At 53.3% G+C, this 27,500-nt stretch overlaps 1 protein-coding gene across 1 annotated transcript in view; it reads right to left on the bottom strand.

Moving 5' to 3' along the window:
• The window catches only part of LOC116955453 (uncharacterized), an 82,450-nt gene that overhangs the window by 21,227 nt on the left and 33,723 nt on the right, over positions 1–27,500 (bottom strand). The window contains exons 5-15 of the mRNA XM_076052940.1: positions 26,577–26,711; positions 25,250–25,631; positions 23,735–23,880; positions 23,127–23,295; positions 22,160–22,243; positions 19,970–20,442; positions 16,789–16,867; positions 15,574–15,636; positions 4,450–4,575; positions 2,963–3,056; positions 1,542–1,660 (exon numbers count right to left, since the gene is read on the bottom strand). Coding sequence (XP_075909055.1) covers positions 1,542–1,660; positions 2,963–3,056; positions 4,450–4,575; positions 15,574–15,636; positions 16,789–16,867; positions 19,970–20,442; positions 22,160–22,243; positions 23,127–23,295; positions 23,735–23,880; positions 25,250–25,631; positions 26,577–26,711 — 1,870 coding nt within the window. The remainder of the gene's footprint in view (positions 1–1,541; positions 1,661–2,962; positions 3,057–4,449; positions 4,576–15,573; positions 15,637–16,788; positions 16,868–19,969; positions 20,443–22,159; positions 22,244–23,126; positions 23,296–23,734; positions 23,881–25,249; positions 25,632–26,576; positions 26,712–27,500) is intronic.

Consider the following 27,500-nt stretch of genomic DNA (forward strand, 5'->3'; position numbering starts at 1 on the left):
GATCACACAAACTCCACTCACTCACTCTGTATAACAGGGGGAGATAACACAAACTCCACTCACTCACTCTGTAGAACAGGGGGAGATCACACAAACTCCACTCACTCACTCTGTAGAACAGGGGGAGATCACACAAACTCCACTCACTCACTCTGTAGAACAGGGGGGGAGATCACACAAACTCCACTCACTCACTCTGTATAACAGGGGGAGATAACACAAACTCCACTCACTCACTCACTCTGTAGAACAGGGGGAGATCACACAAACTCCACTCACTCACTCTGTGGAACAGGGGGAGATCACACAAACTCCACTCACTCACTCTGTAGAACAGGGGGGGAGATCACACAAACTCCACTCACTCACTCTGTAGAACAGGGGGAGATCACACAAACTCCACTCACTCAGTCTGTACAACAGGGAGAGTTCACACAAACTCCACTCACTCACTCTGTATAACAGGGTGAGATCACACAAACTCCACTCACTCACTCTGTACAACAGGGGGAGATCACACAAACTCCACTCACTCACTCTGTACAACAGGGGGAGATCACACAAACTCCACTCACTCACTCTGTACAACAGGGGGAGATCACACAAACTCCACTCACTCTGTAGAACAGGGGGAGATCACACAAACTCCACTCATTCACTCTGTATAACAGGGGGAGATCACACGAACTCCACTCACTCACTCTCACTCTGTAGAACAGGGGGAGATCACACAAACTCCACTCATTCACTCTGTACAACAGGGGTAGATCACACAAACTCCACTCACTCACACTCTGTATAACAGGGGGAGATCACACAAACTCCACTCATTCACTCTGTACAACAGGGTGAGATCACACAAACTCCACTCACTCACTCTGTACAACAGGGGGAGATCACACAAACTCCACTCACTCACTCTGTACAACAGGGGGAGATCACACAAACTCCACTCACTCACTCTGTAGAACAGGGGGAGATCACACAAACTCCACTCACTCACTCTCACTCTGTAGAACAGGGGGAGATCACACAAACTCCACTCACTCACTCTCACTCTGTAGAACAGGGGGAGATCACACAAACTCCACTCACTCACTCTGTAGAACAGGGGGGAGATCACACAAACTCCACTCACTCACTCTCACTCTGTAGAACAGGGTGAGATGACACAAACTCCACTCACTCACTCTGTAGAACAGGGGGAGATCACACAAACTCCACTCACTCACTCTGTACAAGAGGGGGAGATCACACGAACTCCACTCACTCACTCTCACTCTGTAGAACAGGGGGAGATCACACAAACTCCACTCATTCACTCTGTATAACAGGGGGAGATCACACAAACTCCACTCACTCACTCTCACTCTGTAGAACAGGGGGAGATCACACAAACTCCACTCACTCACTCTGTACAACAGGGGGAGATCATACAAACTCCACTCATTCACCCGCCCTGTAGTTGTGCGTCTCAACGACCAGGAGACCCTGACCCCCCACCACCCCCCCCACCCCCCCCCAGAGTGCGATGGTCTCACCTCCGACCGCAGCGTTAGCCGGGCCGGCCTGGGAGAGTCCACCGCGCGCCGTAGGGGTGAAGGCGAACACAGCGGGGACGCCGTAGCTCAGCGCCGCTCGCAGCTTCACCTTCAGGACGCTGGGACAAGACGCAGACGACGATTAGACAACAAGTTGAGTCTATGGGCAGTGTTGAGTCTATGGGCAGTGTTGAGCCTATGGGCAGTGTTGAGTCTATGGGCAGTGTTGAGTCTATGGGCAGCGTTGAGTCTATGGTGCAGTGTTGAGTCTATGGGCAGCGTTGAGTCTATGGGCAGTGTTGAGTCTATGGTGCAGTGTTGAGTCTATGGTGCAGTGTTGAGTCTATGGTGCAGTGTTGAGTCTATGGGCAGTGTTGAGTCTATGGGCAGTGTTGAGTCTATGGGCAGTGTTGAGTCTATGGGCAGTGTTGAGTCTATGGGCAGTGTTGAGTCTATGGGCAGTGTTGAGTCTATGGGCAGTGTTGAGTCTATGGGCAGTGTTGAGTCTATGGGCAGTGTTGAGTCTATGGGTAGTGTTGAGTCTATGGGTAGTGTTGAGTCTATGGTGCAGTGTTGAGTCTATGGGCAGTGTTGAGTCTATGGGTAGTGTTGAGTCTGTGGGCAGTGTTGAGTCTATGGGCAGTGTTGAGTCTATGGGCAGTGTTGAGTCTATGGTGCAGTGTTGAGTCTATGGGCAGTGTTGAGTCTATGGTGCAGTGTTGAGTCTATGGTGCAGTGTTGAGTCTATGGGCAGTGTTGAGTCTATGGTGCAGTGTTGAGTCTATGGTGCAGTGTTGAGTCTATGGTGCAGTGTTGAGTCTGTGGGCAGTGTTGAGTCTGTGGGCAGTGTTGAGTCTATGGGTAGTGTTGAGTCTATGGGCAGTGTTGAGTCTATGGTGCAGTGTTGAGACTATGGGCAGTGTTGAGTCTATGGTGCAGTGTTGAGTCTATGGTGCAGTGTTGAGTCTATGGTGCAGTGTTGAGTCTATGGGCAGTGTTGAGTCTATGGTGCAGTGTTGAGACTATGGGCAGTGTTGAGTCTATGGTGCAGTGTTGAGTCTATGGTGCAGTGTTGAGTCTATGGTGCAGTGTTGAGTCTATGGTGCAGTGTTGAGTCTATGGTGCAGTGTTGAGTCTATGGTGCAGTGTTGAGTCTATGGTGCAGTGTTGAGTCTATGGTGCAGTGTTGAGTCTATGGGGCAGTGTTGAGTCTATGGTGCAGTGTTGAGTCTATGGTGCAGTGTTGAGTCTATGGTGCAGTGTTGAGTCTATGGGGCAGTGTTGAGTCTATGGTGCAGTGTTGAGTCTATGGGGCAGTGTTGAGTCTATGGTGCAGTGTTGAGTCTACTTCATTTGCGCCGTGCTTAGCGGACTGCGCTAATCGCAGGTGTGTGTGTGGGACCCCCCCCCCCCCCGCTCACCTGTACGTGAGTCTGCGTGAGCCGCACAGTCGCTCCCCCGCCCGTCCATCCGTAACGTCGAGCCCGGCGCACACGTGTGTCGCCGCTGCGAGAGCTACACGCGTGTCGCCACACAAAGACAAAGAGGTCTCACCGCGTAGCCTTGATGGACGCGTCAGGGCAAGTGCGGTTAGTGGCGAGCGGCAAGCCGCGCACGAGGGGGTGGGTGGCCAGCACCACGCCCGGCCGCCTTTGTCTCCCCCAGTGGCGATGTTTACTACACACCGCACCAGGTAACTCGTTTGAGGCCGAGTCGACGTAGGGGAGGCCCGGGACCGGTTAAGATAATCGTCACCACCGGTGTTGGCCGTGAGCGGGAATCGAACCCGGGTGTCGCCAGGTTCGTAGCGCAGCGTAGCGCTGACCGCTACTACACTACCGCTACACACACACACTCACACACACTCACGCACGCACACACTCACGCACACTCACACACGCATACACACTCACGCACACACACACGCACACGCGCACACACACATCAGTAATGTCCGCGCACTCCCACGCCAGTGGTGGACGTCATGGTGGACGTTATGGTGGTGGTGGTGGTGGTGAACACTCTGGTTATTACGGTGGTGGTGGTGACCACTGTGGTTATTACGGTGGTGGTGGTGGTGAACACTGTGGTTATTACGGTGGTGGTGGTGACCACTGTGGTTATTACGGTGGTGGTGGTGAACACTGTGGTTATTATGGTGGTGGTGAACACTGTGGTTATTACGGTTGTGGTGGTGAACACTGTGGTTATTACGGTTGTGGTGGTGAACACTGTGGTTATTATGGTGGTGGTGAACACTGTGGTTATTATGGTGGTGGTGGTGAACACTGTGGTTATTACGGTGGTCGTGGTGGTGGTGGTGAACACTGTGGTTATTACGGTGGTGTGGTGGTGAACACTGTGGTTATTATGGTGGTGGTGAACACTGTGGTTATTACGGTTGTGGTGGTGAACACTGGTTATTATGGTGGTGGTGGTGAACACTCTGGTTATTACGGTGGTAGTGGTGACCACTGTGGTTATTACGGTGGTGGTGGTGGTGAACACTGTGGTTATTATGGTGGTGGTGAACACTGTGGTTATTACGGTTGTGGTGGTGAACACTGTGGTTATTACGGTTGTGGTGGTGAACACTGTGGTTATTATGGTGGTGGTGAACACTGTGGTTATTATGGTGGTGGTGGTGGTGAACACTGTGGTTATTACGGTGGTCGTGGTGGTGGTGGTGAACACTGTGGTTATTACGGTGGTGGTGGTGAACACTGTGGTTATTATGGTGGTGGTGAACACTGTGGTTATTACGGTTGTGGTGGTGAACACTGGTTATTATGGTGGTGGTGAACACTCTGGTTATTACGGTGGTGGTGGTGAACACTCTGGTTATTACGGTGGTGGTGGTGAACACTGTGGTTATTACGGTGGTGGTGGTGAACACTCTGGTTATTACGGTGGTCGTGGTGGTGGTGGCTGTGGTTGAGCGTGGTGCAGGCGCTGTGTTGCTTGAGGCCGCGATATTTGTCCAGGATTTCCTCCGGATCTGGATCCAGTTTGAAGGCAGCATCGACGTTCTTACCTGGGTAGGAAACACACAGACACACACAGACACACAAACACACAGACACACACACACAGACACACACACACATCAGCCATGGTCAATCCACTGCTGGATGATGGAAGGCCTGCAAATCCCCGAGTAAAATGTGAGATACACAAAAACATCGTAGAGTTGTATTTGTGTATGTATATTGTGAAGTGATTTGTTTGCCTGTCCTATACTTTTGTACTCATATCATGTTTGTTGTTGTTGTATTGCGTGTGTGTTGTTCTTGTTGTAAGAGCCATAATACAGAAAGTGAGTGTATTATTTCTGTATATAGATTTGATGTACATCCCTCATACATTTGTTGACGGACTGGTTATATTTGATTTGGAATATCCCAACTGTGTAGAAACCCCCCCCCCCCCCCTGTGGTTAGACGCTCCGTTGGTTGAACCCATGACGTCACTTCCGGTTTTAACAGTATCAATTGGGGGGGGGGGGGCTATGAGAAGAGCCAATGGGGAGCGAGTGGTTACAGCACGTGACACAGGGTGACACAGTACGTGTGACAGGGTGACACAGTACGTGTTACAGGGTGACACAGTACGTGTGACGAAGTGACACAGTACGTGTGACGTAGTGACAGTACGTGCGACGTAGTGACACAGTACGTGTGACAGGGTGACACAGTACGTGTTACAGGGTGACGCAGTACGTGTGACAGGGTGACACAGTACGTGAGAACAGGGTGACACAGTACGTGTGACGTAGTGACACAGTACGTGTGACGTAGTGACACAGTACGTGTGACAGGGTGACACAGTACGTGAACAGGCGAAGTGACACAGTACGTGTGACGTAGTGACACAGTACGTGTGACGTAGTGACACAGTACGTGTGACGAAGTGACACAGTACATGTGACGTAGTGACGCAGTACGTGTGACAGGGTGACACAGTACGTGTGACGTAGTGACGCAGTACGTGTGACAGGGTGACACAGTACGTGTGACAGGGTGACACAGTACGTGCGACAGGGTGACACAGTACGTGAACAGGCGAAGTGACACAGTACGTGAACAGGGTGACACAGTACGTGAACAGGGTGACACAGTACGTGTGACAGGGTGACACAGTACGTGTGACGTAGTGACACAGTACGTGTGACAGGGTGACACAGTACGTGTGACGAAGTGACACAGTACGTGTGACAGGGTGACACAGTACGTGTGACGAGGTGACACAGTACGTGTGACAGGGTGACGCAGTACGTGTGACGTAGTGACATAGTACGTGTGACGAAGTGACACAGTACGTGTGACGAAGTGACACAGTACGTGAACAGGCGAAGTGACACAGTACGTGTGACGAGGTGACACAGTACGTGAGACAGGGTGATACAGTACGTGTGACGTAGTGACACAGTACGTGTGACAAAGTGACACAGTACGTGTGACAGGGTGACACAGTACGTGTGACGAGGTGATACAGCACGTGACACAGGGTGACTCAGTACGTGTGACGAGGTGACACAGTACGTGTGACAGGGTGACACAGTACGTGTGACAGGGTGACACAGTACGTGTGACGTGGTGACACAGTACGTGTGACGAGGTGACACAGTACGTGAACAGGCGAAGTGACATAGTACGTGTGACGTAGTGACACAGTACGTGTGACGAGGTGACACAGTACGTGTGACGAAGTGACACAGTACGTGTGACGGGGTGACACAGTACGTGTGACGTAGTGACACAGTACGTGTGACGAGGTGACACAGTACGTGTGACGTAGTGACACAGTACGTGTGACAGGGTGACACAGTACGTGTGACGGGGTGACACAGTACGTGAGACAGGGTGATACAGTACGTGTGACGTAGTGACACAGTACGTGTGACAGGGTGACACAGTACGTGTGACGGGGTGACACAGTACGTGTGACAGGGTGACACAGTACGTGAACAGGCGAAGTGACACAGTACGTGTGACGAAGTGACACAGTACGTGTGACAGGGTGACACAGTACGTGTGACGGGGTGACACAGTACGTGAGACAGGGTGATACAGTACGTGTGACATAGTGACACAGTACGTGTGACGAGGTGACACAGTACGTGTGACAGGGTGACACAGTACGTGTGACGAAGTGACACAGTACGTGTTACAGGGTGACACAGTACGTGTTACAGGGTGACACAGTACGTGTTACAGGGTGACACAGTACGTGTGACGAAGTGACACAGTACGTGAACAGGCGAAGTGACACAGTACGTGTGACAGGGTGACACAGTACGTGAGAACAGGGTGACACAGTACGTGAGAACAGGGTGACACAGTACGTGTGACAGGGTGACACAGTACGTGTGACGTAGTGACACAGTACGTGTGACGTAGTGACACAGTACGTGTGACAGGGTGACACAGTACGTGTGACAGGGTGACACAGTACGTGTGACACAGGGTGACAGTACGTGTTACAGGGTGACACAGTACGTGCGACGGGGTGACACAGTACGTGTGACGTAGTGACACAGTACGTGTGACGTAGTGACACAGTACGTGTGACAGGGTGACACAGTACGTGTGACAGGGTGACACAGTACGTGTGACACAGGGTGACACAGTACGTGTGACGTGGTGACACAGTACGTGTGACGAAGTGACACAGTACGTGAACAGGCGAAGTGACACAGTACGTGAACAGGCGAAGTGACACAGTACGTGAACAGACGGGGTGACACAGTACGTGAGAACAGGCCAAGTGACACAGTACGTGAACAGGCGAAGTGACACAGTACGTGAACAGGCGAAGTGACACAGTACGTGTGACGTAGTGACACAGTACGTGTGACGAAGTGACACAGTACGTGTGACAGGGTGACACAGTACGTGTGACAGGGTGACACAGTACGTGTGACACAGGGTGACACAGTACGTGTGACGTGGTGACACAGTACGTGTGACGAAGTGACACAGTACGTGTGACAGGGTGACACAGTACGTGCGACAGGGTGACACAGTACGTGTGACGGGTGACACAGTACGTGAACAGGCGAAGTGACACAGTACGTGTGACGGGTGACACAGTACGTGTGACGGGGTGACACAGTACGTGAACAGGGTGACACAGTATGTGTGACGGGGTGACACAGTACGTGTGACGGGGTGACACAGTACGTGTGACGGGGTGACACAGTACGTGAACAGACGAAGTGACACAGTACGTGAACAGGGTGACACAGTACGTGCGACAGGGTGACACAGTACGTGTGACGTAGTGACACAATACGTGTGACGAAGTGACACAGTACGTGAACAGGCGAAGTGACACAGTACGTGAACAGGGTGACACAGTACGTGCGACAGGGTGACACAGTACGTGTGACGAAGTGACACAGTACGTGTTACAGGGTGACACAGTACGTGTGACAGGGTGACACAGTACGTGTGTGTGACGTTCTGACTCCCCCCCCCCTCCTCCTCCTCCTCCCCCCGTTTACTGAACATCCGTGGCGGGGAAAAACCAAGAAGGGCTCCATAGCTCATCGGATTCCTCCTGTCGCAGCGTCGATGAATATCGTGACGCCCCTGACGATGTGTCCCCCATCGGCCGGCAGGGTCGATCCAGGAGGCCCCGTGATGCGTTCGATCCAGAGAGCTGCCGCCACCCCCCCCCCCCCCCCACCCACAGGACAACACGAGCTGCCTCCCTCAATCAACGCTCCGTCTCCACGGTGGACGTGCAAAAAATCCCCGTTCCGGCGTCGTCAACACCTCGCCGAAATAAAAGTAGCCACCCCCCCCCCCCCCAACCTCCGCCTCCTCTACCCCCCGCATCTGTGCGAGTCTGTGAGTCTCTCTGTGAGTCTATGGGTCTCTGTGTGAGTCTATGGGTCTCTGTGAGTCTCTGTGTGAGTATGTGAGTCTATGGGAGTCTCTGTGTGAGTCTATGGGTCTCTGTGTGAGTCTCTGTGAGGCTCTGTGTGAGTATGTGAGTCTATGGGAGTCTCTGTGTGAGTCTATTGGTCTCTGTGTGAGTCTCTGTGAGTCTCTGTGAGAGTATGTGAGTCTATGGGAGTCTCTGTGTGAGTCTATGAGACTCTGTGTGATTCTATGGATCTGTGTGAGTCTATGTGTCTCTCTGTGAATCTATGTCTCTGTGTGAGTATCCGTCTGTGTGAGTCTATGGGTCTTTATGTGAGTCTGTCTTTGTGTGAGTCTACGTGTCTCTCTGTGAATCTATGTGTGAGTCTGTGTCTCTGTGTGAGTCTACGGGTCTCTGTGTGAGTCTACGGGTCTCTGTGCGAGTCTATGGGTTTCTGTGCGAGTCTATGGGTCTGTGTGGGTCTATGTGTCTCTCTGTGAATCTATGTCTCTGTGTGAGTCTCTGTCTGTGTGAGTCTATGGGTCTCTGTGTGAGTCTGTATCTCTGTGTGAGTCTCTGTCTGTGTGAGTCTATGGGTCTCTGTGTGAGTCTATGGGTCTCTATGTGAGTCTATGGGTCTCTGTGTGAGTCTACGGGTCTCTATTTGAGTCTATGGGTCTCTGTGCCAGTCTATGGGTCTCTGTGTGAGTCTCTGTGTCTGTGTGAGTCTATGGGTCTCTGTGTGAGTCTCTGTGTCTGTGTGAGTCTACGGGTCTTTGTGTGAGTCTACGGGTCTCTATGTGAGTCTATGGGTCTCTGTGTCTGTCTATGGGTCTCTGTGTGAGTCTCTGTGTCTGTGTGAGTCTATGGGTCTCTGTGTGAGTCTCTGTGTCTGTGTGAGTCTATGGGTCTCTGTGTGAGTCTCTGTGTCTGTGTGAGTCTATGGGTCTCTGTGTGAGTCTCTGTGTCTGTGTGAGTCTATGGGTCTCTGTGCGAGTCCGTGGAGATCGTCATTACTCGCGGACGCGACGCTCCGTTGCGTGCCGCCCCCTCTCACAGTGACAGAGCAGGCCCCCCACCCGGCCCCCCCTCCGCTCCCCCTCCGCCCCCCCCTCCACCCCCCCACCCTTGCGCAGACGCAAACGAGCAATCGGGCGGAACGCTTGCCGATAATGTCAAATCGATAAGCGGAGGCAGCGCCAACGTTTTTACTCAAACCCTGAGCGCAAAATCATTGCCCGGCGAGCCTCTCGGTATTGAACTCTGCGAGATTGGGTTCAGGTTTTTTTTTTTTGACGCCCCGCGCGTGTGTTTGGGGGTCGTGCGTCAATTTGAACGTCTGCGTGCCGCACTCTCGTAGCGGATGCACACACACCAGGGTCTCTGTGTGAGTCTATGGGTCTCTGTGTGAGTCTATGGGTCTCTGTGTGAGTCTACGGGTCTCTGTGTGAGTCAACGGGTTTCTGTGTGAGTCAACGGGTCTCTGTGTGAGTGAACGGGTCTCTGTGTGAGTCAACGGGTCTCTGTGTGAGTCTATGGGTCTCTGTGTGAGTCAACGGGTCTCTGTGTGAGTCAACGGGTCTCTGTGTGAGTCAACGGGTCTCTGTGTGAGTCTATGGGTCTCTGTGTGAGTCAACGGGTCTCTGTGTGAGTCTATGGGTTTCTGTGTGAGTCTATGGGTCTCTGAGTGAGTCTTTGGGTCTCTGTGTAAGTCTACGGGTCTCTGTGTGAGTCAACGGGTCTCTGTGTGAGTCTATGGGTCTCTGTGTGAATCTACGGGTCTCTGTGTGAGTCTATGGGTCTCTGTGTGAGTCAACGGGTCTCTGTGTGAGTCAACGGGTCTATGTGTGAGTCTATGGGTCTCTGTGTGAATCTACGGGTCTCTGTGTGAGTCTACGGGTCTCTGTGTGAGTCTATGGGTCTCTGTGTGAGTCAACGGGTCTCTGTGTGAGTCTATGGGTCTCTGTGTGAGTCTATGGGTCTCTGTGTGAGTCTATGGGTCTCTGTGTGAGTCTATGGGTCTCTGTGTGAGTCTATGGGTCTCTGTGTGAGTCTATGGGTCTCTATGTGAGTCAACGGGTCTCTGTGTGAGTCTATGGGTCTCTGTGTGAGTCAACGGGTCTCTGTGTGAGTCAACGGGTCTCTGTGTGAGTCAACGGGTCTCTGTGTGAGTCTATGGGTCTCTGTGTGAGTCAACGGGTCTCTGTGTGAGTCTATGGGTCTCTGTGTGAGTCAACGGGTCTCTGTGTGAGTCTATGGGTCTCTGTGTGAGTCAACGGGTCTCTGTGTGAGTCTATGGGTTTCTGTGTGAGTCTATGGGTCTCTGAGTGAGTCTTTGGGTCTCTGTGTGAGTCTACGGGTCTCTGTGTGAGTCTATGGGTCTCTGTGTGAGTCTATGGGTCTCTGTGTGAGTCAACGGGTCTCTGTGTGAGTCTATGGGTCTCTGTGTGAATCTACGGGTCTCTGTGTGAGTCTATGGGTCTCTGTGTGAGTCAACGGGTCTCTGTGTGAGTCTATGGGTCTCTGTGTGAGTCAACGGGTCTCTGTGTGAGTCTATGGGTCTCTGTGTGAATCTACGGGTCTCTGTGTGAGTCTACGGGTCTCTGTGTGAGTCTATGGGTCTCTGTGTGAGTCTATGGGTCTCTGTGTGAGTCTATGGGTCTCTGTGTGAGTCTATGGGTCTCTGTGTGAGTCAACGGGTCTCTGTGTGATGAGTCTACAAGTCTCTGTGTAAGTCTATAGGTCTCTGTGTAAGTCAACGGGTCTGTGTGTGAGTCAACGGGTCTCTGTGTGAGTCTATGGGTCCCTGAGTTAACGGGTCTCTATGTGAGTCTATGGGTCTCTGTGTGATGAGTCTACAAGTCTCTGTGTAAGTCTATGGGTCTCTGTGTAAGTCAACGGGTCTGTGTGTGAGTCAACGGGTCTCTGTGTGAGTCTATGGGTCCCTGAGTTAACGGGTCTCTGTGTGAGTCTATGGGTCTCTGTGTGATGAGTCTACAAGTTTCTGTGTGAGTCTATGGGTCTCTGTGTGAGTCAACGGGTCTCTGTGTGAGTCAACGGGTCTCTGTGTGATGAGTCTACAAGTCTCTGTGTGAGTCTATGGGTCTCTGTGTAAGTCAACGAGTCTGTGTGTGAGTCTATGGGTCTCTGTGTGAGTCTACGGGTCTCTGTGTGAGTCAACGGGTCTCTGTGTGAGACAACGGGTCTCTGTGTGAGTCTATGGGTCTCTGTGTGAGTCTATTCGTCTCTGTGTGAGTCTATGGGTCTCTGTGTGAGTCTATGGGTCTCTGTGTGAGTCAATGGGTCTCTGTGTGAGTCTATGGGTCTCTGTGTGAGTCTATGGGTCTCTGTGTGAGTCAACGGGTCTCTGTGTGAGTCTATGGGTCTCTGTGTGAATCTACGGGTCTCTGTGTGAGTCTATGGGTCTCTGTGTGAGTCAACGGGTCTCTGTGTGAGTCAACGGGTCTCTGTGTGAGTCTATGGGTCTCTGTGTGAGTCAACGGGTCTCTGTGTGAGTCTATGGGTCTCTGTGTGAATCTACGGGTCTCTGTGTGAGTCTACGGGTCTCTGTGTGAGTCTATGGGTCTCTGTGTGAGTCTATGGGTCTCTGTGTGAGTCTATGGGTCTCTGTGTGAGTCTATGGGTCTCTGTGTGAGTCAACGGGTCTCTGTGTGATGAGTCTACAAGTCTCTGTGTAAGTCTATGGGTCTCTGTGTAAGTCAACGGGTCTGTGTGTGAGTCAACGGGTCTCTGTGTGAGTCTATGGGTCCCTGAGTTAACGGGTCTCTGTGTGAGTCTATGGGTCTCTGTGTGATGAGTCTACAAGTCTCTGTGTAAGTCTATGGGTCTCTGTGTAAGTCAACGGGTCTGTGTGTGAGTCAACGGGTCTCTGTGTGAGTCTATGGGTCCCTGAGTTAACGGGTCTCTGTGTGAGTCTATGGGTCTCTGTGTGATGAGTCTACAAGTTTCTGTGTGAGTCTATGGGTCTCTGTGTGAGTCAACGGGTCTCTGTGTGAGTCAACGGGTCTCTGTGTGAGTCAACGGGTCTCTGTGTGATGAGTCTACAAGTCTCTGTGTGAGTCTATGGGTCTCTGTGTAAGTCAACGAGTCTGTGTGTGAGTCTATGGGTCTCTGTGTGAGTCTATGGGTCTCTGTGTAAGTCAACGGGTCTCTGTGTGAGTCTATGGGTCTCTGTGTGAGTCTATGGGTCTCTGTGTGAGTCAACGGGTCTCTGTGTGAGTCTATGGGTCTCTGTGTGAGTCTATGGGTCTCTGTGTGAGTCTATGGGTCTCTGTGTCTATGGGTCTCTGTGTGAGTGTCACGCGACCACGGGGAGAGAGAGAGAGAGAGACACCGCAAACAGCAAATAATCAGAAGTCAGGGTCGGGATCGAACCAACGATCTCCTGCATTCCAGGCGAGGTAGTTAACATCTCCCCGAGCCTCACCCAGTGACCACAAGCATCAGGAAAACAGGATCGATGATTCCAATCCTGTTCGCAAGCTCCCCTGGGCTGCCCCGATGTCAAATACCAATCCACCCCAACACCCAACACCCGTCAGGCTTGAAATTAAGGAGCTGGCCTTTGTATCTTTGTATCTGTTGCCGTTAAGCGAGCAATGAGCGGCCAACAACAGCGACAGGTACGCACAGTTACAAGGACAAAGATCCCCCGAATAGGCTCAGCAGACCGTCGGGGGCAAGTGCTGCTTCGTGGGTAGCGCAGTGCCCATGAAAGCCGGCACGGCACACGAGGCGGTGGGTGGCCAGCACCACTCCCGACCGCCTTTGTCTCCCCACTGGCGATGTTAACTACTACACACCGCACTGGGGGGGGGGGGGGGGGGAGGCGCCGGGACCGGTTCAGACAATCGTCACCGGTGTTTTGCCGTGGGCGGGAATCGAAGGCCGGGTCGCAAGGGTTCGTAGCGCCAACCACTACAACCACCGCTCCCCCCAACACGCACGCGCACAGACGCAACGCACCGCTGATTATGACACATGCCGACGTCCTGTTCTGTCGATAGCGCGACACGCACACATTCATCTGCCGAACCTCCCTCCACTGTCAGGTCGCAAGATCGTCCGTCACAGCGGCGAAAGAATCGGCGTGGGGATTTTTGATGCTGTTATTTGTTCACGGCGGTCTTCAGCACGGCTTCACCGGCACGGCGTCGCCGGCACGGCGTCACCGGCACGGTGTCGCCGGCACGGCGTCACCGGCACGGCGTCGCCGGCACGGCTTCACCGGCACGGCGTCACCGGCACGGCGTCACCGGCACGGCTTCACCGGCACGGCGACGCCGGCACGGCGTCACCGGCACGGCGACGCCGGCACGGTGTCGCCGGCACGGCGTTCGTCCCTGGCATCGATCGCTTGACGCGTCGCCGAGAGCGCCGGCCGGACCGCCGCGTCGCGCCGAGCTCTCTGTGCGAGGCGACAGGCGGCGACGGTGATGGCGACGGCGATGATGATGACGACGATGATGATGAATACGACGATGATGACGACTATGATGACGACTACGATGATGATGATTACGACGATGATGACGACTACTATGATGATGAAGACGAGGATGATGACGACTACGATGCTGATGATCATGACGATGATGACGACGACGACGGTAATGGCGACGATCACGACGACGAAGAGCGATGATCACGACGACCGTGACGACAACGAACGACGAACAGGAACATTACCACAACGACGATGATTACGACGACGATGATGACGACTACAATGATGATGATGATGAATACGATGATGATGATGATGAATACGACGACGATGATGATGAATACGACGACGATGACGACTACAATGATGATGATGACGACGACAACGGTAATGACGACGATGATGACGACTACAATGATGATGATTACGACGACGATGATGACGACTACAATGATGATGACGACTACAATGATGATGATTACGACGATGATGACGACTACAATGATGATGATGACGACGACGATGATGACGACTACAATGATGATGATGATGAATACGATGATGATGATGATGAATACGACGACGATGATGATGAATACGACGACGATGACGACTACAATGATGATGATGACGACGACAACGGTAATGACGACGATGATGACGACTACAATGATGATGATTACGACGACGATGATGACGACTACAATGATGATGACGACTACAATGATGATGATTACGACGATGATGACGACTACAATGATGATGATTACGACGACGATGATGACGACTACAATGATGATGACGACTACAATGATGATGATTACGACGATGATGACGACTACAATGATGATGATGACGACGACGATGATGACGACTACAATGATGAAGACGACGACGATGATGACGATGATGACGACTACAATGATGATGATGAATACGACGACGATGACGACGATGATGACGACGAACAGGAACATTACCACGACGACGATGACGACGATGACGGCAATGCCAAACAAGACGATGGCGGGCGCAGCCCCTGCAACTGCTCTCCCATGCCACCGCCGGTGGCATGGGAGAGCGCCAGCCCCCGCTCCAGAAGCAGCTTCACAACTCTAGCGGTGGGGTGGGGGGGGGGGTAAGCCCCCACCATCACCCCCACCCCCCCACAGCTTCCGCCAGCGGTGCCGTGCGCGCGGGAATTTCATTGCAAGCAGCTGCGCCTTTGCCTTCTCCCGCCAGAGCTGCAGGCGTGGTTGCTGGCCACCAACACCCCCCACCCCCTGTGCCGCAGTGGCTGACTTCGTAAGCGCTGCTGATCGCCGACAGCACTTGCCCCAGCGGTCTGTTGGGGCTGCACGGGGGATCTTTGTCTTTGCGTGCGTGTGTGTGCGTGTGTGTGCGTGAGTGTGCGTGAGTGTGCGTGTGTGTGCGTGTGAGTGTGCGTGCGTGTGTGTGCGTGTAGGCGTGCGTGTGTGTGCGTGTAGGCGTGCGTGAGTGTGCGTGTGTGTGCGTGTGAGTGTGCGTGTGTGTGTGAGTGTGCGTGCGTGTAGGCGTGCGTGAGTGTGCGTGTGTGTGCGTGAGTGTGCGTACATGTGCGTGTGTGTGCGTGTGTGTGTGTGTGTGCGTGTGTGTGCGTGAGTGTGCGTACGTGTGCGTGTGTGTGTGTGTAGGCGTGCGTGCGTGCGACCTCACCGACGGACACGGCGACCTTGTCGGGAGATCCCTGCTTCTCCTTCTTCTTGGTGCCGCTCGACCCTGGGTGGCAAAGTACCGAGAGAGAGAGACAGAGAGAGACAGAGAGAACGTCGCCACCACCACCACCACCGTCAAATGAAACCAGAAACATCAGACACAAATTAAACTAATTTTATTTTACTTTACCGGGTTGAGGCCCCACCGAGCTGCTACGTTGTCAGAAGCCTACCCACGTGGCCATCACCAATGACAGCAGCTCAACCAAGTGGCGGCTAATCATCGTCATCGTCGTCATCAACATCATCGTCATCAACAACATCATCGTCGTCATCATCGACGTCATCGTCGTCATCATCGTCGTCATCGTCGTCATCGTCATCAACATCATCGTCATCAACAACATCATCGTCGGTCGTCATCGTCGACGTCATCGTCGTCGTCATCGTCGTCATCGTATCAACATCGTCGTCGTCGTCGTCGTCATCGTCATCGTCGTCATCGTCGTCATCGTCGTCATCATCGTCGCGTACAAATTTTCCAGCAGCAGCCAAATAACGCGTGACATCGATTCTAAACGTGGAGGGGGAAAACCGGAGGACCCGGGGAAAAAGTACTGCCCTCCCTCTACTGCGTAGGGACTAGCTCTGTGATACCCGCTTCCACGTGGCGCTCAGTGTGGACCAGTGTGTCACCTGCAGAAGGCTCCACCTCAGAGACTAGCTCTGTGATACCCGCTTCCGCGTGGCGCTCAGTGTGGACCAGTGTGTCACCTGCAGAAGGCTCCACCTCAGAGACTAGCTCTGTGATACCCGCTTCCACGTGGCGCTCAGTGTGGACCAGTGTGTCACCTGCAGAAGGCTCCACCTCAGAGACTAGCTCTGTGATACCCGCTTCCACGTGGCGCTCAGTGCGGACCAGTGTGTCACCTGCAGAAGGCTCCACCTCAGAGACTAGCTCTGTGATACCCGCTTCCACGTGGCGCTCAGTGTGGACCAGTGTGTCACCTGCAGAAGGCTCCACCTCAGAGACTAGCTCTGTGATACCCGCTTCCGCGTGCCGCTCAGTGCGGACCAGAGCGTCACCTGCAGAAGGATCCACCTCAGAGACTAGCTCTGTGATATCCGCTTTAGCCGGGCCGCTCTCTAACAGCACGGAGGGACGTTGCGCCACGAGGGGTAAACACGACACCAAATGCCGCAGTTTGAAGCTCACCTTTAGACTTCGAGGATATTTTCTTCCACCAGGGCTTGGACTTCTCCAGCTTCTCGTCATCGTGGGCTGCGCGATCCTCCTGAGTCGAAGCGAGAGCAATAACGGTCAGTTCGCCGTCCATAGATTCAACACTGCACCATAGACTCAACACTGCCCCATAGACTCAACACTGCACCATAGACTCAACACTGCACCATAGACTCAACACTGCCCATAGACTCAACACTGCACATAGACTCAACACTGCCCCATAGACTCAACACTGCCCATAGACTCAACACTGCCCATAGACTCAACACTGCACATAGACTCAACACTGCCCCATAGACTCAACACTGCCCATAGACTCAACACTACCCATAGACTCAACACTGTCCATAGCCTCAGCACTGCACCATAGACTCAACACTGCCCATAGACTCAACACTGCACCATAGACTCAACACTGCACCATAGACTCAACACTGCCCATAGACTTAACACTGCCCCATAGACTCAACATAGCCCCATAGACTCAACACTGCACCATAGACTCAACACTGCACCATAGATTCAACACTGCCCCATAGACTCAACACTGCCCATAGACTCAACACTGCACCATAGACTCAACACTGCACCATAGACTCAACACTGCACCATAGACTCAACACTGCCCCATAGACTCAACACTGCACCTCCGATTAGCACAGTCGGCAACGCACTGTGGCGAAAGAAGTTCAACGCACATACATACAACACACACACACAAGCGTCACTCCTCCACGTGGAGGAGCGGCGACGCCTTGATATTCGCCGGGCATACATTTCATGCAGAACGCTCTCGGGTGGCAGGGCAGGTGGCCGACTGCTGCCCTCTGGTGTGCGTGGAGCAGAGCTCCCTTGAAGAAGGAGACCGGAGCATCACTCAAGAGACAATGGATCTCGGTGGTCTCTCTGCGATATCCGCTTCCACGTGGGTTGTTCTGAGCGGATCGCAGCATCTGTGATATCCGCTTCTGTGGAGCGTTCTGTGTGGCCCAAAGCATCACTCGAAGGAGAAGGGATCTCAGATTTAGCTCTGTGATATCCGCTTCTGTGGGACATTCCGTGTGGCCCAAGTCATCACTCGAAGAAGAAGGGATCTCAGATATAGCTCTGTGATATCCGCTTCTGTGGGACATTCCGCGTGACCCAAAGCATCACTTGAAGGAGAAGAGATCTCGGAGGCAGGTCTGTGATATCCGCTTCTGTGGGCCATTCCGTGTGGCCCAAAGCATCACTCTAAGGAGAAGGGATCTCAGATATAGCTCTGTGATATCTCCTTCCACGTGGGCCCTTCCCCTCACAGACGCACGGGTGCCTGGGAAAACGATTGCCAGTCAATCCGTCACGGCGAAGCGTCGCGCGTGGGCGACGGGGGGAGGGGTTGTGGTGGAGGACCTCGCCGATGCAGACGGATCGACGGCAGCCACCCCCCCCCCCCCCGCTCCTCCACCTCCCCACACCCCCCACACCCCCCACCCTCCCTACTCGCTACACGCTCCGCTAACGACCGGTGAGAGCCCACAGGCCGATTAACACACGGGCCGGGGCCGATTGCCTGTCCCGACCGAGGGCGGCAATTAGGGCCCGAATTGGAATCCGAATCGCCAATTCGTTCATGGATGTGGCGCAGGGTTTTTGATTTTTGTTTTTTTTTATTTTTGTTTTTTTCATTTCTAGTTAGTCGGTCGTTGGGTCGGTCGGTTAAGCGAGTTCGATTTCAGCGTTGAACCGGCAGGCAGGCAGCCACGCGGCTCGACAGACGTTGAGAACGGACGACGCTGGAGGGGGTTCCCGTTGGCGAAAGCGAGGGGCGACCCCCCCCCCCCCCCCCACCCCACTCCCCGGCTTCACCCGGACCGGGGACAACGGAAACAAAATAAACGGAGGAAGGAGAAATGGGGGGGGGGGGTGGGGGTGGGGGGGTGAGGGTAGGGGTGGGGGTGGGGGGGAGTCCCCGAAAAAAGTCACCCGCGTCGAAATCGGGGCGAGCGACGAGAGGGCCGAGTAGACATCCGCGCCGTTGCGTGCCACCGGGACAGTGGCTGCGGCCTCCAAGCCACCATCGTTCCCCGTCGAGCCCCCGCCGCTGGCGCGTCTCGGGCCGTGTTGCTTGGCTACGCTTCGACAACGGCGGCGTTACTCTTTGGTTCTATTCGGTAAAGTCACGTAGGTCAAAAAAAAATAAAACAACAAAAAAATCACGACGTTTCGGCCACAACACAAGCGGCCTTCATCGGGTGAAGGGGACCGTACTGTCCAGAGGGCAGCGTTGGAGTGAAGGCGGGCAAGCCCAGGGTCGCGTCCTTTAAGCTGTGTTGTCGCGGCGTCTTTTGAGGAAGGTCGGCGTCTCGATGAGCTGTGACTTCTCGTCCCGTTGTCCGTTGAAAGCTCGAACAGATAGGTGTGTGGATCCTTGCAGTCACGAAAGCTTCAAATCTAGAATTGGTAACCTCTACGGGGAGGGCTTTCACCTATCTGTTAGAGCTTTCAACAGACAACGGGACGAGAAGTCACAGCTCATCGAGACGCCGACCTTCCTCAAAAGATGCCGCGACAACACAGCTTAAAGGACGCGACCTGGGCTTGCCTGTCTTCACTTCAACGCTGCCCTCTGGACAGTCCGGTCCCTTCACCTGATGAAGGCCGCTAGTGTTGTGGCCGAAACGCCGTGCTTTTTGTTGTTTTATTTTTTTTACCTACGTGACTTTACCGAATAGAACCAAAGAGTGTGGATCCTTGCAGTCACGAAAGCTTCAAATCTAGAATTGGTAACCTCTACGGGGAGGGCTTTCACCTATCTGTTAGAGCTTTCAACAGACAACGGGACGAGAAGTCACAGCTCATCGAGACGCCGACCTTCCTCAAAAGATGCCGCGACAACACAGCTTAAAGGACGCGACCTGGGCTTGCCTGTCTTCACTTCAACGCTGCCCTCTGGACAGTCCGGTCCCTTCACCTGATGAAGGCCGCTTGTGTTGTGGCCGAAACGTCGTGATTTTTGTTGTTTTATTTTTTTTACCTACGTGACTTTACCGAATAGAACCAAAGAGTGTGGATCCTTGCAGTCACGAAAGCTTCAAATCTAGAACGGCAGCGTTGCGACGGCCGGGGGGGTGGAAGGGAGGGGGGGGAAAAAAAACAAAAACGCCGCTACCTGCTCGGAGGACGTCGACTTCCCGGAATCCTCCAACGTGAGCAACGTGAAGTCCCCGACGTCCGGGTTGGATTCCGGAGGGCTCGACGGCTCGGCGAGACCCGGGGCGGCACGCGGACCGGACGACGACAACGACGACGACGACGACGACGCGGCGACGGCGAAGGCGGCCGTCCCGGCCGCTCCGGCAACCGGGAGCAACATTTCGTCCGGATCGACAAACATCGCGGTCCGGTTCCCGGGCCGGTTCCAGGTCGCGTCGCTCACGGCTCGCCGCGTCACGGCGGAGGAGGAGGCGGCGGAGGCGGTGGAGGAGGCGGAGGCGGTGGCGGTGGGTGGCGGGACGTCGGACGAGGAGGGGTCGTGGTCACGGGCGGGCAGCGCGGACGAAGACGGCGGCCCCTCGTCTAAGAGCCTCAACCTCGTCGATGGCCGCATGGCCGGGGCCGAGCAGACGCGGAGAGGCCTCGTCGCTGATTTGGGGGGAAACACAAACACGTCTTTTGATTTAAAGCTTTCGTGACTGCAGGGATTCATATTCTTGGTTCTTTCGGTGAAGTCACCACGTTAGAAGGGAAACAGTAAAATAATAAAAATATAAAACGATAAAATTCTCACGACGTTTCGACTGCAACACAAGCAATCATCATCAGGTGTGAAAACCACAACAAGGAAATTTGAAAATAGTGGCGTTTTTTTTATTTTTTAAACCGCCACACCTGATGATGATTGCTTGTGTTGCAATCAAACGTCGTGAGAATTTTATTGTTTTATATATATTAATTATTTTATTATTTCCCTTCTACGTGACTTTACCGAAAGAACCGAGAATAGGCATGTTACATTTTGATTTAAAGCTTTCGTGACTGCAGGGATTCATATTCTTGGTTCTTTCGGTAAAGTCACCACGTGGAAGGGAAACAATAAAATAATAAAAATATAAATCAATAACAAAACAATTGTTTTCAAATTTTTGTTATTTTATTGTTCCCCTTCTACGTGAGTTTACCGAAAGAACCAAGAATATAAAAACATATATGTATAAATTATAGCCACATTTACAAACGAGGCGAGGACTTCCCCCGGGAAACTTCACCGGGCAGTGCGCCACACTGAGCGAAGACCCCGAGGCCCGGGGAAACTGATTGGTTCCACGCCAGAGACCAGCAGTTTCAAAGACAACGCAAAAAAGTATGTTATGAGAGCGTGTTGTTTTTCTCTGCATGTTCATCGCAAGTACTGTGTGTGTGTGTGTGGTTCATGCAGACAGTGATTCCTGAAAAAGGATTCTGTTTGGTGCTTTATTGCCAGAAAGGGTAAAACCTAAAGGTCCCACCCATAGGCTCACACAGAGACCCGTAGACTCATACGGAGACCCATAGACTCACACGGACACCCGTAGACTCACACAGAGACCCGTAGGCTCACACAGAGACCCACAGACTCGCACAGAGACCCATAGACTCACACAGAAACCCATATACTCACACGGAGACCCATAGACTCACACAGAGACCCATAGACTCACACAGAGATCGATAGACTCACACAGAGACCCATAGACTCGCACAGAGACCCATAGACTAACACAGAGACCCGTAGACTCACACAGAGACCCATAGACTCACACAGAGACCCATAGACTCACACAGAGACCCATAGACTCACATAGAGACCCACAGACTTGCACAGAGACCCATAGACTCACACAGAAACCCATAGACTCACACATAGACCCATAGACTCACACAGAGATCAATAGACTCACACAGAGACCCACAGACTTGCACAGAGACCCATAGACTCACACAGAAACCCATAGACTCACACAGAGACCCATATACTCACACAGAGATCAATAGACTCACACAGAGACCCATAGACTCACACAGAGATCGATAGACTCACACAGAGACCCATAGACTCGCACAGAGACCCATAGACTAAAACAGAGACCCATATACTCACACAGAGACCCACAGACTCACACAGAGACCCGTAGGCTCACAAAAAAACTGAGATTGATGACGATCCTGAACGTAACGATGTTGAAGGTGATGGTGCTACTGCTGACGGCGATGATTATGATAATGCCGATTATGCTGCTGGTCATGCTGCTGATGATGATGAAGCTGCTCATGATGAAGGTGAAGATGATGAAGATGACGCCGATTCCACTCAACCACTTACCAAGATTCTTTCCTGCATCCAGATCCTCGGTGCTGACCTCCGACCTCGCATTGCTGAACTCTGAGCTCGACACGCCACTCACACCTGGCGAACAATTGCACAGTGAGTCAACGTGTCTCATCGTACACAATACAAACGAGACAAACAATACAAACAGAACAATAGAAACTAGACAGAACAATACAAACAGAACTATGCAAATGAGACAGAACAATACAACCAAAACAATACAAACGAGATGGAACTATACGAAGAGAACAACACAACAAGATGAAACAATACAAACAGAACAATATAAAACAGAACAATACAAACCAGACAATACAAACAGAACAATATAAAACAGAACAATACAAACCAGACAATACAAACAGAACAATACAAAGCAGACGGAACAATACAAACAGAACAATACATACAAGACAATACAAACAGAACAATACAAAGTAGACGGAACAATACAAACAGAACAATACAAAGTAGACGGAACAATACAAACAGAACAATACAAACGGGACAATACAAACAGAACAATACAAAGTAGAACGAACAATACAAACAGAACAATACAAACGAGACAATACAAACAGAACAATACAAAGTAGACGGAACAATACAAACAGAACAATACAAAGCAGACGGAACAATACAAACAGAACAATACAAACAGAACAATACAAAGTAGACGGAGCAATACAAACAGAACAATACAAAGCAGACGGAACAATACAAACAGAACAATACAAACGAGACAATACAAACAGAACAATGCAAAGCAGACGGAACAATATAAACAGAACAATACAAAGGAGACAATACAAACAGAACAATACAAAGCAGACGGAACAATACAAACAGAACAATACAAACGAGACAATACAAACAGAACAATACAAAGTAGATGGAACAATACAAACAGAACAATACAAACGAGACCTCGCGCCACTGCGGTGTAAAAGCTCATCACCAGAGTCGCTCAGAGTGCTCTGGCTGCCGGTCACCGGCGCCTCCTGGAGCTCCTCCTCCTCCTCCGCCTCCTCCCGCTCCGTCTCCTGTGCCGACGTCTCCTCTCCCCCGCCGGGTTCCCGCGACCGGTCCGCCGTAGCCCCCTCGCTCGCGGCTTCGGCCGCCAGGATCTGCGCGGAGCGGAACGGGGCGGAGGAGTCAGCAGGGTGATGTCCTACCCCCGTACACCCCCCCCCCCTCCCTTGAGATGGACGGACGGAAGCACGGACAGACACACGAACGGACACATGGACGGAGAAAAATCCACGCGACCACGGTGAGAGAGACAGAGAGACACGCAAACCCCAAATATAAATCTGCAACTGAACAATTTTACTTTACCAGGCCAGGCCCCACTGAGCCGCAAAGCTCTTTTTCAGAAGTGACCAGGCCACAACAAACGATAGCGGGCTCATCATCACCATCCTCATCATCGCGCGGAAACGTTCGGCGACAGAGAGAGAGAGAGAGAGCGAGCGAGCGAGAGAGGGAGGGAGGGAAGACGCGCGGCAACAATCCACACGCACAGCAGCGGGGCGATCGCCAGGGGACACGCGCACGCACGCGCACCTGGGCCTCCGACTTCATGCCGAGCGTGGCGACGGCGGCGCCCTCCAGCGGCACGACGAGCACTTCTTCGGCGAGCAGATCGCTCGGCGCGTCCCGGAGCCCCGCCGGCACCAGGCTCACGAGGGAGTGCTTGTGCTTTGCCTTCCCTGCGAACCGACACGACGCGGCCGTCACGGCGAGTGAGCGAGCGAGCGAACGAGCGAGCGAACGCCGGCCGCCGCTATCCGCCACCCGGATTTCGGCTCGCGAGCGAGTCGGAATTCGGGTCGGAAAAATATCGTCGTTTGTACCGCGGGGAGGGATTATATCGGACGAGGTGTAAAAGCTCTCCTTGTGGCTCTCATCATTTCACAAGCCGAATTAAGAATATTGTATTTATACCGCAGGAGGGATATCCGATGAGCCTCTTTGTTGCAGCAGATGTACAGTCGGGGCACGGGGTCAGAATGACAACAAAAACAAAAAAAAACATGACAGTGGTACAAGAAACGTAAACAAATCACGCAAACACACGCGCAAACACGGTCCCCCGGGGTTACGGCAGCAGGGTTAGGTGTCCCACGGGAACGATCCGCAACCCCAATTTTCCGTACGCCGGAAACTGAACGGACTTTTGTGCCACAGCTAAAGTCCATCTGCCTTACTCCGTAGCGGAGCTCGAGCGAGGGAGGCGTGTGAGTCGGCTGGCCGCCTTACGCCTCCGATCGCTCCGCGGTGCTCATCCGCACCGCTTGCGGCTCGCGCGACACAACGCAAAACCTTTCCACGTGCAGTTTACCGAACTTGACTCCTGTGCCGTGGTCAAATCTTGTAATCAAAAGTTAGTCTACTTCCTGTTGTCCAATCAATTCCAAATTTTGCACACGTGCTCAGATCCCGTGGCAATGCGTGCCTGCGTCAATTAAAACATTAATTCGCTACTTTCAAGCAATTTACATTTTGCACGGACGCCTTATTATTTTTACGTATATATGTATATTTGTCTGGGTCCAAAACGCCGCGGTCCCTAAACTCTCGAATCGCCTCGCCCAAGAAGCAGGCGCCACGTGTCTGAGGCGCGCACGCTCCGTGTGAACTCGTTACAGAAGTGATCAATTCAAGCAAGCGTTCATGTGGGAGCAGGCACCGCATCATTGACGTACTTCTCGACCGCGAGTTAAACGAAGTTGTTAATAAAACCGTTGTTTTATGAAAAACAAAACATTTTGAGGAGTTTATTTATCTTCTCTCTCTCTCTCTCACGAGGAGCATTTTTCCACGAGGTCGGATCTCACGTAAGCCAGGAGCCATTCCAGCGAAGCCGGGCGAGACCGCCGCCACAAATCAAACTAAACCGTCCCCATCCCAGCAGGCCAAAGCCCGCGGAGGTATCAACTTTTATTTTCAAAAGCGACCCGGGGACATCCGACCGCTTCGCCCCCCACCCCCCCCCCCCCCCCCCAACGTCCAGCGGCGCCGGAATCAGCGTCTCCGACACGGCCATTGAGAAGAAGCACCCCAACCCCGGGGCCTCACCGAGCGAAAGTAGCCGGCGTTTGGTCGACGGCGTCCCTCCCGGTGAGGTTCCACTCATCTTGGCATCGCCGCTGCCGCCGCTGCCGCCGCGTCTCCTCTCCGGCGGCGTGGAACCGCCGCCACTACCGGCACGTCTCCTCTCCGGTGGCGTGGTACCGCCACCGCCACCGCCACCGCCGCCGCCACCGCCGCCGCCGGCGAGGGACAGAGTAGAGGATGAGGCGGCGCCGCCGCTGGGCGATCGCGAGCGGAGCGGCGGGCGCCTGGGCAGGCCGCGCAGAGCGTTCCGGACGGCCGCGACGCCTCCGTCGTCGTCCGGCTCCGTCGCCGCCGCCGCGGCCGCGGCACCACCGCTCTCCAGCGCCAGCCACGTGAAATCCACCTGGCGGAGGTGGGGGCGGGGGGGTGAGGGGCGGTTCGCCCGCGTTGGAGATCGTCAGCGGGCGGTTTGCCGAATCTTCCGCGGCGACGTTTGGTGGACGGGGCGGGCTGGCTAACTCGGTTTGTCTTTGGGGCTCTTCTTGAAGTGACCCTCGCCACAGCGTCACCATCGCCCAGCGAGGTGGCGGCTTATCGTCGTCACGAGGACACGTGCAGCGGCGGCCAAATGCTCTGAACTGCGCGTGAGGCCCCCCCCGCCGCTGAGCTGCTGCGCGGCTCTTTGTCACGGAGCGACCCAGGCCGTCACAAGTGATAGCTCAGCGAAGTGGCTCATCATCATCATCGCCACGTGGAAATGCATAGCGAGCGGTCAAATAACTCCAAACGCGCGGCGTTGATTTCTAAATGTGGAGGGGACAAACCGGAGGTACCTGGAGAAAATCCACGCGACCACGGGGAGAGAGAGAGAGACACGCAAACTCCAAATATACAGCAGCAGGCGTCAGGGTTGTGATCGAACCCACGACCTTCCTGTACACCAGGCGAGGTGGTGAACATCTCATAGCCACCGTGATAATGATGATGATGAGAGAGAGAGACACGCAAACTCCAAATATACAGCAGCAGGCGTCAGGGTTGTGATCGAACCCACGACCTCCTGTGCACCAGGTGAGGTGGTCAACATCTCACCACGGCAAGAGGTTACCTACACTTCACTACCCCAACACACTATGGTGAACCCGGCGGGATTTGAGAAACCCGTATCGTTGCTTGGAGCTGCCACGCCGCGGGGAAATAAAGAAGTCGAACCGGTGGTTTGCAAGCCCCGGTGGCGCTGACCGTGACTCTACAGCGGCGCCATCTGATGGGACAAAGAGCCCCCGAGACTGAGCGGGGCTGCTTGGGACAGAGGTTCAGACAGAGGCCGTGGTCCAACGCCGCCTACCAGGCCAAGCAGCTGGCTCATGGTGATGAGCACCGAGGTCCTGCAGAGGTGATCCTCGGCCTCGGAGGCGGCGGTCGGCGTTTCCCCGTCACCGCGGTCGCTCAGAACGTCCTCCAGAAAGTCGCGCAGGTGGCCCTGCGAAGGAAGTTCCATCGTTCCGTAGTTTCGTTTATTTGGGTATAGCCCCTGTGAGCCATTCGGCTCTTGAATTGGGTGCAACCACAACAAACAAACAAAACAAAAACATCTTAAAGTGACTACGTGTTGACTGTGCAAAACAGAAAATCCAGGAAAAAAACATCAAAATATTCCTGAAATAGCACCGCACACCAACGCTGTGTGCAAAAATCCCAGTGGGATGCAAGTCAAGCAACAACAACAACAACCACAAGACAACTAAGATTAAGGCCATCAGTCTAACTCCGTACTACACTAAACAAAAACATGGCAAAACCAAAAAAAACTTTTCGAAATCACCAAAATAAAGCCATGAATGCAATCAGGGGCAGGAGCCAGGATTTCAGGCCGGGGTGACATTCAACAAATGTTAATATCAAGAATGATTTAGAGAGAGTCGGCCTGTCGAACTAGACGCCATCGGTTGGCGACACGCTCTGACAATGCAGTTGGCACGGAATCCGCCAGACCGAGTGTCGTACAATTACACGCAGAATGTCACCCCCCCTGTCACCACCCCCCCGGCTCCGCTCCTGAATGCAATGTAACAGAAAGAAATAAAGTCACGTCCTCCGGATAGTCGCGCAGGCAGCCGTGCGACTGGACGTACGTACAGGATTGTTCGTATCTCTGGACGCTCGGAAGTGTAACGTTCGTAAGTGGAGCACCCCTGTGCGGCGACAGCGAGGGCTAAGAGAGTCAACGAGAATCCGCCCTTCTCGTGCTCCACCGGCGTTGTTTTTCTCC

This window comes from Petromyzon marinus, chromosome 59, assembly GCF_048934315.1.
Source record: "Petromyzon marinus isolate PM22_M1 ecotype Great Lakes invasive population chromosome 59, UKy_Petmar_22M1.pri1.0, whole genome shotgun sequence".
NCBI classification, from domain to species: domain Eukaryota; kingdom Metazoa; phylum Chordata; class Hyperoartia; order Petromyzontiformes; family Petromyzontidae; genus Petromyzon; species Petromyzon marinus.